Here is a 19,409-nt window from a genome sequence, read left to right as displayed (position 1 = left end):
TGTACGGGATGGTCCTTTCTGCAGCAATGAAAGAAATGCCCAAATTAATGAACTCTGAGAACCTTCAAGTTCATGCTTAAAGATGTCAGTTTTTCCTGCATTTTATGCCATTTTTAATAAGTTTGACACTAAATATATTCTAATTCACTTAGTTATGAGTTAGTTTGAATCACATAAAATGTGTTTTTATTTTCACTTCCAATTTGTGCTATTTGATTTTATAATCTCTGAAGGTTTACCAGGACGTCGAGAAGTTGAAGTTAAATATGTTGACTTTGGTAATGCTGCAACAGTAACACTTAAAGAGATGCGTAAAGTAAAGGATGAGTTTCTGAGTCCCCCAGAAAAGGTATGCTAGATTTAATTAACATAAAATTTATATTTAAAATTAACTAGCTTAAATTTAGTATACATTTTTTATATTCACCACAAACATATTTAGTCACTTGTGGTCATTTCTAAATAAATTTTTCTATTTCATGGAAGACAAATATTGCTGCAGATATTAACTACTTTGGAAATTGTCTCCACTTTGCTGAATGGTCTTTGAATTTGTTGAGCTTTTCATAAGTCTTGAGTGTAAAAGTATCTGTTTCTCATGTAAGTCCCTTGTAGGGTAGGGATTGTTTCTTTAAATCCTTAAATAAACAAATGGTGCTTTGAATGGACTATAACTGATATTCTGTAAAATTTTTTAGGGAAGATTCTCAACCAGATTTTGTTGTCTTTTTTTTTCAAAATGGTATAAATTTTTCACTGTAATCCTAATATGTTGCTTGAAATAAATAACATGGGAATTTTATTTGACACAGGCAATTAAATGCAAATTGGCACATATTGAACCATCAAAAAAAAACAAGCAGTGGTCTAAAGAAGCAAATGAAAAGTTTGAAGAAATGACTCATGACAAATTTATGACATGTTCAGTCATCAGTAAGATATCTTTATGTGTGTGTGTCACTAGGAATAATATAAGCATTTATTTTTCATTAGAGTACTTTATGTTGTAAAACATTTCAATTGTTTTTTAAGGAACTTAAAAGAGAAGGATGTTCTTCTTATGTTGGAAGATTTTAAACTTGGCTTGAAAAAGTTTTTATGATGATTAAATTTGATCATTATCACTCCATAGTTCTACTTATCTGCATCAAAACTGTTCTACTGGACTACAACAGAATTGCATGTCATCATCATATGGATTCCATGATACTTTCAGTCTTTAATTAGACCTTGCCACATTTCTGAGAAGGACAATAAATTGAAAAGTCTTGAGGACCCACAACTAAGAGAGCTAATAATGCTTTGGGTAGGGTTGATAGATTAAACTTTAATAAACCAAAAACATAAGTGAGAAATTTGAGGACAGGAGGTTGAGATGAATGCATTAGAACTGTAGAGTCCAATATATGGCCCACAACACTTCCAAACTGTCATCCAAACTATATTAAAATGTAACTGGGAAATGTATAACAAATTAAATAAAAATACAAGACAGATAATATTTCATTTTTAAACTGTAAAATATGTACCCCCTAGGGATCCTTGAAAATGGATTAGTGACCCCTAATTCCATTATGAATTTGATACTACTGGATTAGAGGAACAAAAGAAAGTAAAAACAAGGAATAATCATAAAGAGGAAGAAGGAATTATATGTAGTTGAATGTTATAAGAAATTATTTCTTTTTAAGCAGATCAGCAAAATAAAAAAATAATAAAAAAAATAAGCCACTTCGAAGTAGAAATAATTTAGTTGTCCATAAACCTTTGCAATATTAATGGTTAAAATGGTATGATTTTACTAGATTTGCAAGTACAAATATAGTCTCCTATATTATCCTAGCAGAAAGTAAACTAGAGATGTTTATATCATCATAACACCTTTATATACTGTAATATTTTGTTTATGGATGTTTGTTTCTTTTAAATGGTAAGTTTTTAAAAAACCCTTTTTTTTAGCCTTTGTTGACTATTTTTCTCAAATGTATTAGAATATTATCTTAGAACGATGGCAATAGTGGTTGCTATAGAAATTAAACATAAAGTTTGATCAGAAGCATGCAGTGCCCAAAAGGTCATGGTTCTTATTCAAAATAGGTATGGAAGGGAGCAGCTGTATAAATCAGTGGATTGAGAGCTAGACTTAGAGACAGGAGGTCCTAGGTTCAAATCTGGCCTCAGACACTTCCCAACTGTGTGACCCTGGGCAAGTCACTTAACCCCCATTGCCTAGCCCTTACCACTCTTCTGTCTTGGAGCCAACAAATCTTGGTTCCAAGACAGAAGGTAAGGGTTTAAAAAAAATAGGTATGAAAGGCAAAGAAGTTTAGAATAAATATATATTAAACTCTAGGGTGTCCTCTGGAACTTTTTGTCTTAGGTGTTATTTTTAAAAGAAATGCCTTTTTAATTTGCCTCTTTCTTATTTTTTTTAAATTATTTAAAAAAATTAAACCCTTACTTTCCATCTTGGAGTCAATACTGTGTATTGGTTCCAAGGCAGAGGAGTGGTAAGGGTAGGCAATGGGGGTCAAGTGACTTGCCCAAGGTCACACAGCTGGGAAATGTCTGAGGCCAGATTTGAACTTAGGACCTCCCGTCTCTAGGCCTGACTCTCAATCCACTGAACCACCCAGCTGCCCCCTGCCTCTTTCTTATAAAAGGTTAGTGTGGAATGAGGAAGAATCTAGGAAATCAAGGCTTCTAGTTTTCATATATCAGACTTTCTAATGTATAAATATGCTGATACAGGTTGTGAAATATACACATATATTGATTAATTTGTCCTTCGGAGAAATTGAATTGGTTTTTAAAATAACTGGTTTTTAAAATAAACTGACAATCCTGAATAAATATCCATTGTTCTTACAATTTTTTTAATTTTTAAAAAGTTTCCTGCAGTTTGTAGAGAGGGAAAACAACACAAAATTTTCTGTGGAGTAGAGTGTACCCAATATATATTTTAATGAGTGATATTGAAACTTTTGTACAACTTTTCTCTCTCTCTCCCTAGCAGAATTCATTTTAATAGCCTTCTGAGGATCATAGTATATTTATAAGCATGTTACCTCAAATTGTACATGTAATGTAACTACATAGTTTTTTCAAATTAAAAAAATTATTAAAAAACACATTGAATTTCTAAATTATCTTACTGGTTTTACAGAAATTTTGGAAGACAATGTGCTATCCGTTGAGTTATTTGATTCTATCAGTGCTCCTGGAATGATACCAAACAGTGTTAATAGCCAGCTAGTTAAAGAAGGTTTAGCATCTTATGAGCTAGGGTGAGTATACTTTTTTATAATTTTAAATATTAGTAGCTAATAAGTATATAGTTTTTGCTGGGATCTTTTTTTGGTCCAGAACTATGCACTTTATCTGCATAGAAAGCTCCCCAAAGAAAAAAGTTTGAATCAAAATTAGGACTTGATCTTAGGTCATCCTCTGAAGGTTAGCTTTCTATCTACTCTACCTTACTGCTCTTAATTGTGAATTTTAATATTAATTCTTTGATAATTTTGTCACTTGTTTTTGGATTTCCAACCATCTTTAAACTATTTTGTTAGTGTTGGTACTAGAAAAATCAGTTTCTATCTTCAGATGATCACCGTTTTGGATGAAGATAAGCAATACTATTTTAAGTAATATTCCAGTATGTCTTTTGAATCTAACAATATAGTTTTAATATTAGGAAAAAATAAGATAAATAAACATTATTTTAACCATTATTCACCTTTAGAAAAGCATATCATACAAACTTTTTTTGCTGGTTTTTTCTTGAATTGTAGCCTTTGTATTGGGTGCTTGAAATACAAATACTCTAAAAAGAATATTAAAGGATAAAAGGAATTATTAAACTAGCAACTAAATGTGAATTTTTATATTAAAAATCATCCTTTCAATAATTCATTATGGCATATCATAAAAAAATTGGTCTTGCACTAAGGTACTAAGCCATAGTAAGCAAGGAAATATAATCATGTAGACTTTATAGCTGGAAGGTATATTGTTCCTTCCCCCTTCTTGTCTAACATCTTTATTTTATAAATGAGTTAACTTGAGGCCCAGAGAAGTCAACAATAGTAGGAATTTATATAACACTTTAAGGTTAGCAAAGTGCTTTACAATTATTTCATTTGATCCTCACAACAACTTGAAGAAGTAGGTATTCTTATTATCTCCATTTTACAGATAAGGAAACTGAGACCAATGAGTCAAGTGGCTTGTCTGGGATCCCATAGCTAATAAATAATGCAATGTTTAAACTCAGGTATTCCTGATTCCAGTCCTGCTTCTACAGAGCCATTACATTATCATCTGCCTTCCAAGTCAAGTGATTTGTCATCAGTTTCTTAGTAATAGCAAAAAGAGTAACTGAACCCATCTGAGGGTTTTGACTCCCAGTGTGCCACACCAGACTATTGTATAGTAGACAGCTTGGTAGTACTCTAATTGCATTCAAATCTAGCCTCAGATACTAGCTGTGTGATTCTGGGCAAGTGACTCAAGCCTGTTTGCCTCAGTTTCTTCATCTATCAGGTGAGCTGGAGAAGAAAATGGCCGAGCCCAGATTTTTTGCCAAAAAAAAAACAAGAGGCAGCTGGGTAGCTCAGCTTGATTGAGAGCCAAGCCTAGAGATGGAAGGTCCTACGTTCAAATGTGGTCTCAAACACTTCCTAGCTGTGTGACCCTGGGCTAGTCACTTAACCCCCATTGCCTAGCCCTTATCACTCTTCTGCTTTAGAACCAATACACCATATTGATTCTAAAATCAGAAGAGAAGGGTTTAAAAAAAATGCAACCCAACTAAAATGACTGAAATGAGTAGAAACCGTGTAGGTAAAATTCTTAGAAAACATTTCCTTAAAAAAGTCCTTTCAGAACTCCAGGTGTATTTGAATTCCTCCATATCCTTCCTTGCCATGGAGTAAACATTCTAGATGTGGTACTAGTGCTGCTACTTCTCTTCTGGCTGCTGTCACTGCCGACTCACACTGAGTTTGTTGTCTACAGTTACTGCCTACCTAAGGAATCCAGAAAGGAGGTTAGGAATGTGTAAACTTGGAGAAACATACTGTCTGATTTTTAAATTTTTTAAATTTATATTTTTATTTATTTATATTTTTTATATTTCATGCCATTCTCACTTCTTTCTGAAACTCCTTCCCCCCCTTACAGAACTCATCTTTATAAGAAAGAACAGCAGAACCAGCTGACACAGCAAACATAAGTAACAGAAGATAGAAATTTCACATATCCATAGTCAGATATCTCTGGGATCACAGAACTAGGGCTGACAGGGATGTCAAAGGCCATCTAGGGTACCCCACTTCCCCATTTTGTAGATAAGAAAACTGAGGCTTTAGAATTGAACCCAGGTCCCCTGCATCCCTAATTCCACCAAAAGGAAGGACATATGTTTTATCATTTTCTTCTGGTCATCACATTTAATTTGTTAATGTCATTGACATTAAATATTTTTTCATTTATATCAGATATATTATCACTTATACTAAATGTATTTTTATTATATTAAATTACATTTAATCTTATTTCTGATGTCTTAATATTATTTTCATTTATGTCATTCTAGTCATAGTTTTATCCTAATTTAATTTCCCTTTATTATGTAGCAGTTGATATAAATTATACTATATTTTTATGAATTTCTCATGTTGAATTTTTTTTAAACCCTTACCTTCCATCCTAGAATCAATACTTTGTATTGGTTCCAAGGCAGAAGAGCAGTAAGGGCTAGTCAATGGGGGTTAAGTGATTTGCCCAGGGTCACACAGCTAGGAAATGTCTGAGGCCAAATTTGAAACTAGGACCTCTTGTCTCTAGACCTGGCTCTCTAATTCTACCACATTTAGACCACATTTTACCTACCCATTTTGAGTACCCTTGTTTTTCTGTTGATCTTTTTGCTTCTATAAAAATGCTCTATGAATATTTTATATACCAGTTAATTTTGAAGGATGTGTAGGAAGACAATGACTCTTTAAAGTGCTGCTGCTCTTAATCCTACCCAAATTAATTTACTTATTCAGTGCCATATATACTTATCAAACTACAAAAAAACTTTTTTACTGAATTAGAAAAAATTATAACAAAGTTCATTTGGAAGAACAAAAGATCAAGAATATCAAGGGAAATAATGAAAAAAATGTGAAGGATGGTGGCCTAGCAGTACCAGATCTTAAATTATACTATAAAGCAGTGGTCATCAAAACAATATGGTACTGGCTGAGAGACAAAAGGGAGGATCTGTGGAATAGACTTGGGGTAAATGTCCTCAGCAAGATAGTATATGGCAGTAATGGGAAAACTTTGGCCCGTGGGCCAGATGTGGCCCCCTGAAATGTTCTATCCAGCTGTGCGACATTATTCCTAATCTGATGAATACAATGAGTAGGATACAATACAATGAAACTTCGAAAGAGTTGCCTTAGAAACAGACTGACAGATGAGCATTTCCTTTCCTTTGGCCCCCTCTTTAAAAAAGTTTGCCCATCACTGGTATATGATAAACCCAAAGATCTCAGCTTTTGGAACAAAAACCCACTGTTTGACAAAAACTGCTGGGAAAACTGGAAAACAGTATGGGAGAGATTAGGTTTAGATCAACATCTCACACCCTAACCAAGATAAATTCAGAATGGATAAATGACTTAAATATAAAGAAGGAAACTACAAGTAAATTAGGTGAACATAGAATAGTTTGCCTGTCAGATCTGTGGGAAAGGAAAGAGTTTTAAGACTAAGCAAGAGATAGAAAATATTTCAAAATGTAAAATGAATAATTTTGATTACATTAAAATAAGAGTTTTACAAACAAAAGCAATGAAACCAAAATTAGAAGGGAAGCAACAAATTGGGGAAAAAATCTTTATAACAAAAACTTCTGACAGAGGTCTAATTTCTCAAATCTATAAGGAGCTAGATCAATTGTACAAAAAGAAATCAAGCCATTCCCCAATTGATAAATGAGCAAGGGTCATGACTAAGGAGTTTTCAGATAAAGAAATTAAAACTATCAATAAGCACATTGAAAAAGTGTTTTAAATCTATCATAATTAGAGAAATGTAAATCAAAACAACTCTGAGGTACGTACCACCTAACAACTAGCAGATTGGCCAGTATGACAGGAAAGGAAAGTAATACATGTTGGAGGGGATGTGGCAAAATTAGGACACTAAAATGCTGCTCTTCAGGTTCACAAAGATGATGTTAAATTGACTGACTTTGAAAATTTTTAACCTAAATGCAAGGTTTTATTTATTCATGTTAAATTTTAAATCGTTGATATAAATTCAGTTCTTCAACCTTTTGATAAAAACTGTCTTAGTTTTATTATCATCTGTAGTGTTAGCTATTCTATTTGCTTTGGGGCATGGAGGAAATGTGTTTGGGAGAGTTCCTTGCTGCAAAGGAATCAAGATAAAATGTAAAAATTCTAGTTGTCCCTTCTGTGGCTTTACTTGTTACTAGAAAATTAATTGAAACATCCTGCAAGAATGTATTTGTAGGCAGAGAATAGAGGAGCTTAGTTCATATATTGTCTCCTCTACTTTTTGTGACTGTGATAATTTACAGGATCTTATATTTAGAATTGGAAGGGATCTTGAAGGGCATCTACTCCACAGCTTTCATTTTACAGCTAAGGAAATTAAGAAGTTAAATGATTTGCCTAGGGCAGTGATTCCCAGATTGGGCGCCACTGCCCCCTAGTAGGTGCTGCATCAATCCACGGGGGGTGGTGATGGCCACAGGTGCATTTGGGGGTGGTGAATAACTGTAAGGGGGTGGTGATAGTATGTGACAGGGGGCTCTAAGTAATATTTTTTCTGGAAAGGGGGTGGTAGGCCAAAAAAGTTTGGGAACCACTGGCCTACCTCCTCGATTACCAATTCTCTTTCAAATTCCGATTAGACAGGGACTTCAGCCACTTTTAGCTCAGAAGAAACTTATTTAAGTTGTTGGGTTTACCAAGCAAAGTAAACTACTTAATCATTCCCCTAATTTATGATTTGGGGAGTAGAGGAAAATTTATGAATAGATATTAGTCTATTCCTAATACAATTATTATACAATACAATACAATAATACAATTCCTTAAATAAAAATTGTGGTTTTCAGTTTGGTTCAAAAGTTTATTCCATCTTCTTACTGTAGTATTAGGTATGGCTGTTTTGGAGTAGGAAGGTTAGTTAACTCAGAAAACTAAATTATGATTTGATGTGATGTGAAATTACATTTTTTATAGTTAAAACATTTTCATTTTAAAATTTGATTATTTCAGCATTAAGTTAGGGGGAAAAACACATTTTTGATAACATATTTTGATGTTTTCTAGATATACTCTAAAAGGTAATTGTAAAAAGTATGATGAAGTATGGGATCCTTCACCTGAGGAAATCATTTCAACTGAAACAAATATTTCAAATTCTTTGGTTACAAAATTCCTGGAAGATCAGGATTTACAGTTACTTTATAACAAGGAAATTCCTGTGCAAATCTCCAATGTTGTCTCTCCTGAGAAGATTTATGTACAACAGCTGTCAACAGAGACTTTACTTAATAGGTACAATAAAATGCTTTTAAAACATAGAATTGACCTACAGGAATAAGGAAATTCTTATTTTCTGTTCTGTAGTTATAAAAAACATTAATAAGACATATGTAAGTAGCAAAAGAATACTTTGCTACAGTCTATTTTAATGAAAGGACTACCAAGGTTAAACATGCTTACCTTGCATATAGTTTACAGGAAAAGATGACAACAGCTTATGAAAACTCAAAATGTGAACCAGTTATGTGGGAAACTAACATGTATTGTGCTGTTAAGATGGCAGAGCTAAAACAATGGCGAAGGGGGCAGATCATCAAGATAACCTCAGAAACATTGGTAGAGGTAAATGTTTCATTAGTAAATAATGATCTCTCCTGACAATATATTATCTTGCTAATGAGTAATCTAAATTTCCTCTAGTATTGTGTGTTTATAAGATTTCCATAATTTTTTATTTTATTACAAATCAACCCACTTCCAAAAAAAAAACTTGTACATTTTGACATTTTATATATATGTAGGTGGTTTTTTTTCCCTCTAGGTCATGCTATATGACTTTGGTATTAAAGTAACAGTAAGTGTTGACTGTCTAAGAAAACTTGAAGAAAATCTGAAGACTACAAAAAATTTAGCTTTGGAATGTTCTCTTGTTGATATAAGGTAAACTATTTCTAAGAGATTATTATTTAAAATAATTTACATTTTAAAATATATTGAATTTGATTTTTCTTTTTTGGTACACCTTAGAATCATAGATTTATAGTTGGAAGGAAACTTTGAGCTCATTTAATTCAACCATCTCATTTTATAGAAGAGAAATTAGGCTCAGAAAGTTTATGACTCACCCAAAGTTCTTGTCAGCTTTCATATTTTGTAATTATTTAGTCGTTGTAACTTAAAACAATTGAGAATTTTAAAGCAACTTTAAGAACAAATTTAGAAAATGAGGATAGTAGAAAAAGGTTTAAGATCAATTAGGCAACATTTGTTAAGCACCTACTATGTGCCAGGTACTGGTCTAAGTGCTATTTATACAAGAATAGGCAAAAAGACAATCCCTGCCCTCTTGGAGTTTACACTGTAAAAAGGAAGAAAACTTACAAATAAATACATGCAAATAAGCTATACACAGAATAGACAGGAAATAACTATCAGAGGGAAGGCACTGGGATTAAGAGGGGTTGACCAAGACTTCCTCTGGAAGATGACATTTTAGTGAGGACTTGAAGTTGAGGACTTGAAGTTAACGTGTCAGGCAGAAGTTAAGGAGAGAGGATATGCCAGGCATGGGAAATAGAGAAAATAGCCAGAGCCAAGAAATATAGTGAGTTTTATTGGTAGAACAACCTAGAGACTAGAGTCCCTGGATCACAGAGTACATATTGGGAAGTAAGATGTAAGAAACCTAGAAGAGTAGAGGCACTAAGTTTTGATGGGTTTGAAATGCCAAACAGAGCATTTAGTATTTGGTCCCAGAAGCAAATAGGAGTGGTGAGGTTAACATCAGATCTGCACTTTTGTATTCTCTCTTTCATCTTCATATTATATCGTTTCTAATTATCTATGCAAATATTGTATCCTTCATTAGAATGCAAGCTTCTTGAGGGCAGGGACTGTTTGTTCTTTATTGTAGTTATTGTATTTCTGGTACCTAGTATAGTGCAATAGTAACTATTCTTTTAATTGAATTATGCTGCTCAACTAACGTTAGCACAAGTAAATTACATGGGGTTCAAAGAAAGTTTCTCTCATTTTAATCTTAGTTCTACCCTCTAGAACAATATCAAAGGTCTGTTCCTCCATTCAAATCAGAAAACTTGAAATGTCTAATTTTTAGGCACTTTTGATCATTTTTAGACTTATGGTTTTGTGTAAGATAATTAGTTTTAGAAATAAGCCCATTCAGTATGATAGTTAAATCATTTGTGTGCAAATGGACCTTTTAGGTTAGTATAAACAGAAGTCTTTTGTAAAGTGAGCCAAAAGAGCCTATTTATAAATAAATTCTTTTGAATATCTTTGATGACAAATTTTAGTCATTTGAGGGTGAATTTTTATTTTTCTAGAAATAGCCAAAAGTAATTTATAGGCAAGTTTGGAAAAGACAATGAAACTGCAATAAATTGAATTAAAAAATTAAGCTCAATAAACATTTATCTACTGGTTGCAAGACACTATGCTCTAAGGCCTGGGATAAAAATCACAGTAACAAGATACACTTTGCTTCCAGCAGGTTTATATTCTACTAATGCTTTTGAGGAGAAAAAGTCTCAAGTAATGAAACTGGTTTTCTTTGTTGGCTTTTAAATTGGTTGTGAATATAATTCTTAAAGAGGAGTTCTAAAACAGAGTTGGATGATAGCAGTATATAAATCCCTAAATAAAAGGTTTTGAAGAATAATTCTCAATTATATAGGCAATGGCTATACTTGGTTAAAAATTAAGTATTGTTATTTGAGAGTCACATTTCTTATGTTCTTTTTTTCCCCCCCTTTAGACCAACTGGTGGAAGTGACAAATGGACAGCAACAGCTTGTGACTGTCTTTCTTTTTATCTCACTGGAGCTGTAGCATCTGTAATCATACAGGTCTATAGCAATTGCAATAAATAGGAACATTATTTGTCTATATTTTGAACAGAAAGTATCTACAGTTTAGCATCATTGAGAAAGAAATGGAACTTATTTCAGTTATGTGTACATCTTTTACTATTTTTAAAATGCAATGTTTTTAGGTTAGCAACTTAAATGATAAATATAGACTGGGCACCATTGACACAATGATAAACTTATAGTTAGGCTTTATTTCTAACAAAATAGTATTATTCAGCACATTGTAAAATGGCCAAAGAACATTTAGATAAAATACAGTAATGTATTTATCTTGGGAGAGGATAAGAGGAATTTTCTGAACTTTAAAAAAATTCTAAACTTTGAATTCTTTCAGAGACCAGTTAACTCCATTTCTTACAATTTAAAAACATATCAGGGGCAGCTGGGTGGCTCAGGGTATTGAGAGGCAGACCTAGAGACAGGAGGTCCTGGGTTTAAATCTAGCCTCAGACACTTCCTAGCTGTGTGACCCTGGGCAAGTCACTTAACCCCAATTGTCTAGCCCTTACTGCTCTTCTGCCTTGGAACCAATACACAGTATTGATTCTAAGATGGAAGGTGGTAAGGCTTTAAAAAAAAATTATCTGTTGGATTAATGGTGTTGTTAGGATTCCTCTGTTAGTTTTTAGTCACCTTTTCTTTTAAGAATTTACTTCTATTTCCAACATACTAGAAAGGCTATGTGTGTGTGCAGATAGATGGATGGATGGATGGATGGATGGATATAGTTCTTGTCCTTTTTGAAGAAAAATTGACATATTAGAGATTTGTTTTTTATCTAAGATATATGATTTCATTAATGTGGTGAGTTCCTGCAATAGAAACACTATCTATTAATGCAATTTGACAGATTTATCTGTAATTTCTAATCTTAGAGAATTGCCTGGGGCACTGAAAGGTTAAGTAATTTCTGTGATGATCTTACAGCTATAACAGATCACACACATTGGACTTGAGCTCATGTCTTCCTGTCTGTAAGTCTAGTTCTTTACTATACAAGGTGCCTCTCAGGATTTTAAATAGCTTGGGAAAATTTTCATTTGTAGCCTGAAAGTTTCAGAGAACATAAGAGTGTAGAGAAATGTAATAGCTTGTTGTTTTTGTCCTTGGGGTTTTTTTCTCTTCCTTCAGAGTTTTGAGTTGGGTTTTAGGTTTTTAATTTCTGGATAGTAAACTTTTTAACCTTTGTTTTGAAGCTTTCCTGGCAAACATTTAAGGAAGCATGCTGCCCTAATGACTCTTTTAAATAACCTATTATTAAGAAATAGCCATAATAGTGCTTTTTCTATAAGCTTTACTTACATCTGGGATATAGTTTAAGTAGAAAATAACAATTTCATGATGGCGCTAAAATGTTTCTTAGAAAATGTGCTTTTTTTTAATGTTTGTCTCTCAAGGCTCTAGCTACCATCTTGTGGTTTTTTTGAGTATAGGCCTTTCTGCTGTGTAAAGGTATAAAGATCAATTACTTATAAAAGGGACAAAAAAGTTGTCATCAATATAATTGTATGAGAAAATTTCATTTCCATGATTTCTCTGATCTTACATTGTTCTAGGAAAACCATACAACGTGGCCATTGCCTGTGAAAATTTTATGCAGAGATGAAAAAGGACAATGTATTGATATTTCTAACTATCTGATTAAAAAGGGTTTGGCTTTAAGGGAAAGAAGGTACGGAAATTGAGGGGGGTTAATGTTTTGATAGCGAAATTTCTTTAAACTTTCATCTTTTAATTTTGTATGTGTTCTTATATATGTAATATAATGTGCTATCTGTCATATGAAATGCATATGCCTCAAATTTTAGAAGACAATATATTTATAGACTGCTTATAAACTAAATTTTTAAATATAAAGAAACTTGGTTCTGAACTGAATCTTACTCCTCAATTCAATACTCCTTTAATCATTTCAACTTATCATGGGATTCTCTGCCTATTAGACATTTGTCACTCCTATAGTGACTTGAATAGTCTCCACTACCATATTTATTCACATTCTTTCCCCTAATATTAACATTCTAAAACTTGGCAAGTAAGGAATTGGAAATGTCTCTGCTTAAATATTAGAAGAATGCTTTAAATGAAGGAGTGCAGTGGAGACTCAGTATGTGAAGGAGCATGGATAAAAAAGTAGCAAGGTGATGTTTGCTTTTACGATTTTTTTCAAGTATCATATTTGAGGTTTAAGTGCCTTTCTTGGAAATGCAGAAAGGTTGGTAGATACTTTAGCCCTGGCACTTGACTCTTCTATCTCTCTACAGGGATGAAGATAGAATAGTACCTAAATATTCAAAAGACTCATTATTCAATTGAAACCCTAGTCAAGTCTATCTGCTGGCTGTTCATAATTTATTTGCTGCCACAGTGGCCTTCCATCCCTACTGAGGTGGAAGGAAGTCAGGAAGAGGGGAAGAGGCATCTGCATAGAAAAGTAGAAGATTTATTCCTCTTCCTAGCTGAATAATTATTGCTGCTCTTCTAACTTTTTGTTTCTTCTGACTTGAACCAAAATCATTCAATTTGATGCAAAAAATGTCTTAGAAAAATAAAATAAATTTTTTTAATCAGAAAAGTTACTGTTGTTCAAATCACTTTAATCTGTTTATAACACCACTGAAGAACTTCAGTTTCTATCTCAAGGAGGAAAAAAGTCAAGGAGGGAATTATGTGGAAATATTTAATGTTCTTTTTTAAACTTTGGTTGGGGAGATCATTTTCAACAGGAAATATAAAAGTAAATGCATTGAGTTTTGTTATGTAATGTAATGAGGGGGTGTTTTAGGAGGAACCTGCACACAGCAGCCCCTATTACTGAGAGACTAAATGAGATCCCCTTTTTGAAATGGGAGACCCTGAAAGGGTATTACTGCCGTTGAGGGGATGAAAGAATGGTACCCCCTCAAGGAGGAGTGACTGATACCCCGATTCAGTTATGGTGTGAGGTAGGGCACACAGAAACTTCCCCTTCTCCACAGCAGGTGGTCAGGCTCAAGATGGAGCTCTGAGATCCCTGAAGAAGCCTTTGGGTTTTTTGACATGAATAGAAAATTTGCTCCTGTGACATCTTGATTTCCACACATTCACCTATGTCTCCAGCATTGCCTAACTCATTCTTAGTTATTTCATGTTTTCTGTTTATCTCCCTAAAAAGAATGCAAATGTCCTAAAATCAGAGATGACCTCTTGCATTTGTATACACCAGCGATGGGCAACCCTTTGAGCTTGGTGTGTCAAAATTCACCAAAAAAATGATCATAACTCAGGTGGTGTCACTTCGAGAAAAAAACCATAATTTTGTGATATTTATAATTTAAATAACAACAATGTATAATTGTAATATATAACTGTATTTAATAAACCAAAATAGGTAAATTAATATAGATAGAATTGTCATCTATAGTGCACAGAGTGTCTACACTACACGACAGCAAATGTTTCATCCTCGGCATGCAACCTCATACTTCTCTGTATGCAGCCGCATGTCATTGAAAGTAGCTACACGTGTCAGTGCTAACATGTGTGTCATAGGTTTGCTATCACCGGTATATACCAGTGGTGGTTGTTGGCATGTTGGCACATACTCTATGTTTACTAATTCATTGATTTACAAATAGTCTTAAAATTATTGGGAAAACACTTTACTTACATAATTGCAATGGGAATTAATAATTTAAAGTTTAAAAAGGCATTTTTGAGGTCTTCATTAGAGAATGCCATCTGATACGAAATAATTAAGGATAGTAGGATAAGTGAAATTGTACTGGCAGTTGAATCTGTATTATATTAATGACTAAATTAGTAACTTTGCCAGTTCATTTGGCACATTGTAATATAAAAACACTTAAATTCTTTTTAAATTTCTACATAGGGATTTGTGTATATAGTTTAATAGTTTATATACTATTTTATATTTATGCTATTTTGCTCATATTTAGTTAGATAAGTTTTTTTTAACCCTACAGAATTGACAAAATTAATAAAACTGATTCAGCCTCTGAGAAGAGTCTTGATGTCCCTATGGATCAAGAGAATGGAGGAGTCACTAAGTGTGCCACATCTCATTTTGAACTCAACAAAGTCAATGGTATTATTGGTGAACATAAGGTATCTGACATAAAGAAGGCAGTGCTTGATCCAAGAACCAGAGGGTGCTATAAACCACCAGTTATTCCTAATATGAAAGTGTTTGAGGCAGTAGTAAGCTGCATTGGTGATGATGGAACTATATATGTGGTACCGAAATCATCAGGTAAGGCAAATACAGAATATTAAGCTGTCAGTTTTAAAATTAATGGATTTTGGTTTCATCACCATATTTTTTTAACCATGTAGGTTTTTTTAACCAATTTATATTTCACATTTTGATCTAATAAGATATCAAAATGTACATTTCAGATTAAGATTGTTGAAAATATATTATTTCTTTATGTCATTTTATTAGTCATACAATCCTTTCTTACCATACAGTATTATCTTTTACTTATACTAAGTAGCCTTAATCATCTGCTACTTTGACCAGTCTGAATACTTTAAAAATTTTTTAAATAATCCCTAGTAGCATATTTTTTACTTGGTTTTATAAAAATCCATATAATTAGCAAGTTAATTGTATATCTTGATTGTCTTGATTATTTTGATATATCTTTGTAATAAAGATCTTAAAGTTTAAGAAAGCATTCATTGGTAGCTATAATTTCAGATATCTATATTATGTATTTATATATACACGTAGGTTTAAAAGGAAAACATAACATTTAAAATTGAATTTTAGTTTAAACTACCCCTAAAATACATCATGATGCTATGATTTCTTCATTTTTTCCATTCTCCTTTATATTAAAATTTTTTTTCATCATTGCTTCTTGCTAATTTGTGAGATAAAAATGCTTATAATTTTCTACCATTCTTCTACATAAGATTTTACATGTCAGCTTATATTCTAAACCACACCAAGGCTACCATCTCTCTCCATTTGAAAAATAAGTAAAATGCTTGCTCACTAAGGCACTTTTTAAAAAGATTTTTTTTATTTCAGTGTCAGAGTAATTAATCTACGTTGGTTAAATTCTCTATGAATTAGTCATAATTGGTGTTGATTTCTTTGAATCTATTCATTTCTCATTTTAGCAGTAGTTGAAATGGGTTTGGCTTAGATATAAATTATTTTCATGGTATACCATATTTTAACATGTTTATTCTTCTAGCTTTGCATTAATTATTTTCTTTGTTTTTTTCCTTGGTTACATGATTCTTGTTGTCTCCCTCCCCTTTTCCCTCTGCCTCCTAGAGTTGACAAGCAATTTCACTGGGTTATACATATATTATCACGCAAATCCTATGTCCATATTATTTTATTTTGTAATTGAGTAATCTTTTAAAATCAAAACTCCAAATCATATACCCATATAAAACAAGTGATAAAACTTTTTTTTCTGGATTTCTTCTCCCAAAGTCCTTTCTCCAGATGTGGATAACATTCTTTGTCATAAGTCCATCAGTGTTGTCTTGGATCCATTTTGCATTAATTTTTATTATAACTCTACCACATTTTATAGTCTGACTATATCATTGATTCAGGAATGAATTCCCTATCAGTAACAAATCTTTTAATGTCTATTAAAATGTAATTATTTTAGGGGAAACTGGATAGGTTTAATGGATTGAGAGCCAGATCTAGAGAAGGGACGGCATAGGTTCAAATCTGGCCTCTGATACTTTCTAACTAGGTGACTCTGGCCAAATCATTTAATCCCTTTGCTTAGCCCTCACCTCTCTTCTGCCTTGGAACCAATACATAATATTAATTACTAAGGTAAGAATTTGTAAAAAATGTAATCATTTTTATTTTTGTGATGCTGTTAACTGTTCATCATGGCCAGTATGGTTCTTTTCTCCAAAGGAGAAAAAAGATATTCATGTTGTACAAGTATGCAGCTTAGGTAAAGTCTACACATTTTTTTGCTTTTCTTATTTATTCTTTGCTCTCCAGAACCATATTTTCCAACATTTTTTTAAGATTATCAGCTGTGTCCACCTTTTCTATTGAAGTCGTCAAGTATCAGAGTATAGAATGATTTAATTTGAGGGATCTTAAGTTCTTAGAGGAACCTCTTCATGGTCTGTAACAGAAACTGGCAGAGAAACTATAATTTTAATGGTAACCTTTTTGTAAATGTGTATCATGAGCACTACAGTACAAGAAGTAGTATTTCTTGTTACCTTTAGATACACAATAAAAACAACTCCCCCAATTCCTTTTTTTGCCTCTCTAAAAAGAATGTAGACCATCCTTTCATTTAGCTGCAACTTCCTTTTGTGTATTCTTAAGTTCTGAAGAGCTTGTCATGGTTTATATAATTCCATTCTGCTGGAGCATGTTGACAAAATAGTTGTTGGAAAAGAAACTCCTATTTATCTGTACCAATAGCTAAGCTAATGCTTTTGCAGATGTTTTTTAAATTGTCTGGTTCTTAGCACCTTCTACTCATTTTTCTTCCAAATTGCCATGGTCACCACCGAATTAGACGGGGGACATAATAGCCCTTGGTGTTATTACTCTTTGTTTCATGGGTTGCCATAGCTAAAGAAATAATCACCATTCCAAAATGAAGTGAAGCTTCAAGGGTCTTTATACTTTTTGAGATAAATCAACAAACATAAATGTGGCATTATCTAGGCTGAGGGTTGTGGCCTAGAATATAATGGAGGTAGGCAGAGCAGTTTGGGAAAATACTCATTCAACTAGTCAGCTACACAACCAACATGTAGTAATAATTAGTAAGCATTTACTATTTGCTGACCAATGAGTTAAGGATACCAAAAAATTATATGACTGTTATTTACTTGTGGACTTATAGCTTTGACAGGGATTATAGCACTTGCAGAATTCAAGTCATGCAGGAGCTTTTATGATTGTGAATAAGTAATCTATTGCAAAGCACAACTGGAGGATTTTAGCAGCACTTGACACTAAAGATCAGAAGGCATTCAGGAAAGCAGACAGATTGAAGAAGTCTTAGAGTTTAAAAGCAAAAATGAAGGCCTAGATAGCTCCAAACAGTGATGGCCAGAAGAAAATTTCTTACTTGGTGAGCTGCTGGCCTGCAGTTGTTCCCCAGTGGCAGAAGGATAAATTGATAGAGTCTTAGCACCATAAAAAAAGATCATGAAGGACTTGGCCTGGACCAACAAAGCCAATGTTCAGAAAAAGATACTAGCAAAAACCAAACAACTCATTGAAGGTCAACTCTGGCTGCACTTGATCATCATGGCAGTGAAAAGTGTCACATAGGCCAGAATCCTAAATGAAATCCTGAAGCTTTTCCACACATACCCTTGAGACATTACTGTGCCCCTCTCTGCAGGTAATGAAACTGGCTAGATGATTTGCCTATGCTAAATCCCTTAGGGGGTCCTATAGGTCACTGATGGCAAAGCTGGTGGCAAAGATGTATCAGCACAAATGCAGAAAACATTCCTCAGAAAACAGATAAATCTGTTGTTTAGAACTATATTTGAAGCTTTTCAGTTATGGTAAAAAATCTTCCACATCCTGCATCCTTAAAGCATAACCTTTGAGAATCCAGTATCATCATCATACCTTGATGAAACACTTGCTAATCCAATTATACATTTTTACCATTACACATTAATTCTTAAGATATAAAGGACTCAAAATGCCACTCTGCTAGTTATTTCACACAAAACATTTGATCAAAAAGAAGATGTTATCTGATAGAACAAAAGGCTTATTGTAAAAGTTATCTTCCAAGAAGATATTTCCTATACATGTATCAAAATTAAACAAGATTCTTTGCAAGATCCAATAATCATGCCACAGTGAGGCATCAGAGTAAGATTTCTGTGGGAGACAAATTATAATAGTGTGTGTACTGTATATTACTTTTTGGTCCAAACCTATATTTTCATCTGAACATTTTTGGTTAACTATACCTGTATGTTTATTATGAAAATACTATTTAGAATAACTAGAGATTGACAGATGGAGTTTAACAGGATTTTATTGAGTGCCTGTGTCCCCAAGATGGCTCTGCATTTTAGTGTCATACAAAATGTAGCATGCTGTTTTATTCAGCTAGTCTTGATCCATCATACATAAACTTAACTAGTTTATCTAATACTTACTCATTTGCAAATAGTCATTATACATGCTCTCATTTCTTTTGAACAAGTCTTTTGAATATAACCTGATAACATA

General features: G+C 33.0%; 1 protein-coding gene across 1 annotated transcript in view; it reads left to right on the top strand.

Annotated features, from left to right (window-relative positions):
- The window catches only part of RNF17 (ring finger protein 17), a 125,354-nt gene that overhangs the window by 83,776 nt on the left and 22,169 nt on the right, over window positions 1-19,409 (top strand). Inside the window, exons 18-26 of the mRNA XM_044668311.1 lie at window positions 234-349; window positions 813-933; window positions 3,167-3,287; window positions 8,361-8,588; window positions 8,768-8,918; window positions 9,118-9,236; window positions 11,074-11,164; window positions 12,745-12,860; window positions 15,154-15,440. Coding sequence (XP_044524246.1) covers window positions 234-349; window positions 813-933; window positions 3,167-3,287; window positions 8,361-8,588; window positions 8,768-8,918; window positions 9,118-9,236; window positions 11,074-11,164; window positions 12,745-12,860; window positions 15,154-15,440 — 1,350 coding nt within the window. The remainder of the gene's footprint in view (window positions 1-233; window positions 350-812; window positions 934-3,166; window positions 3,288-8,360; window positions 8,589-8,767; window positions 8,919-9,117; window positions 9,237-11,073; window positions 11,165-12,744; window positions 12,861-15,153; window positions 15,441-19,409) is intronic.

This window comes from Gracilinanus agilis, chromosome 3 (assembly GCF_016433145.1).
Source record: "Gracilinanus agilis isolate LMUSP501 chromosome 3, AgileGrace, whole genome shotgun sequence".
Lineage (NCBI taxonomy): Eukaryota > Metazoa > Chordata > Mammalia > Didelphimorphia > Didelphidae > Gracilinanus > Gracilinanus agilis.
Note: the sequence above shows the minus strand (reverse complement) of the source record. Positions and strands in the feature narration are given on the sequence as shown.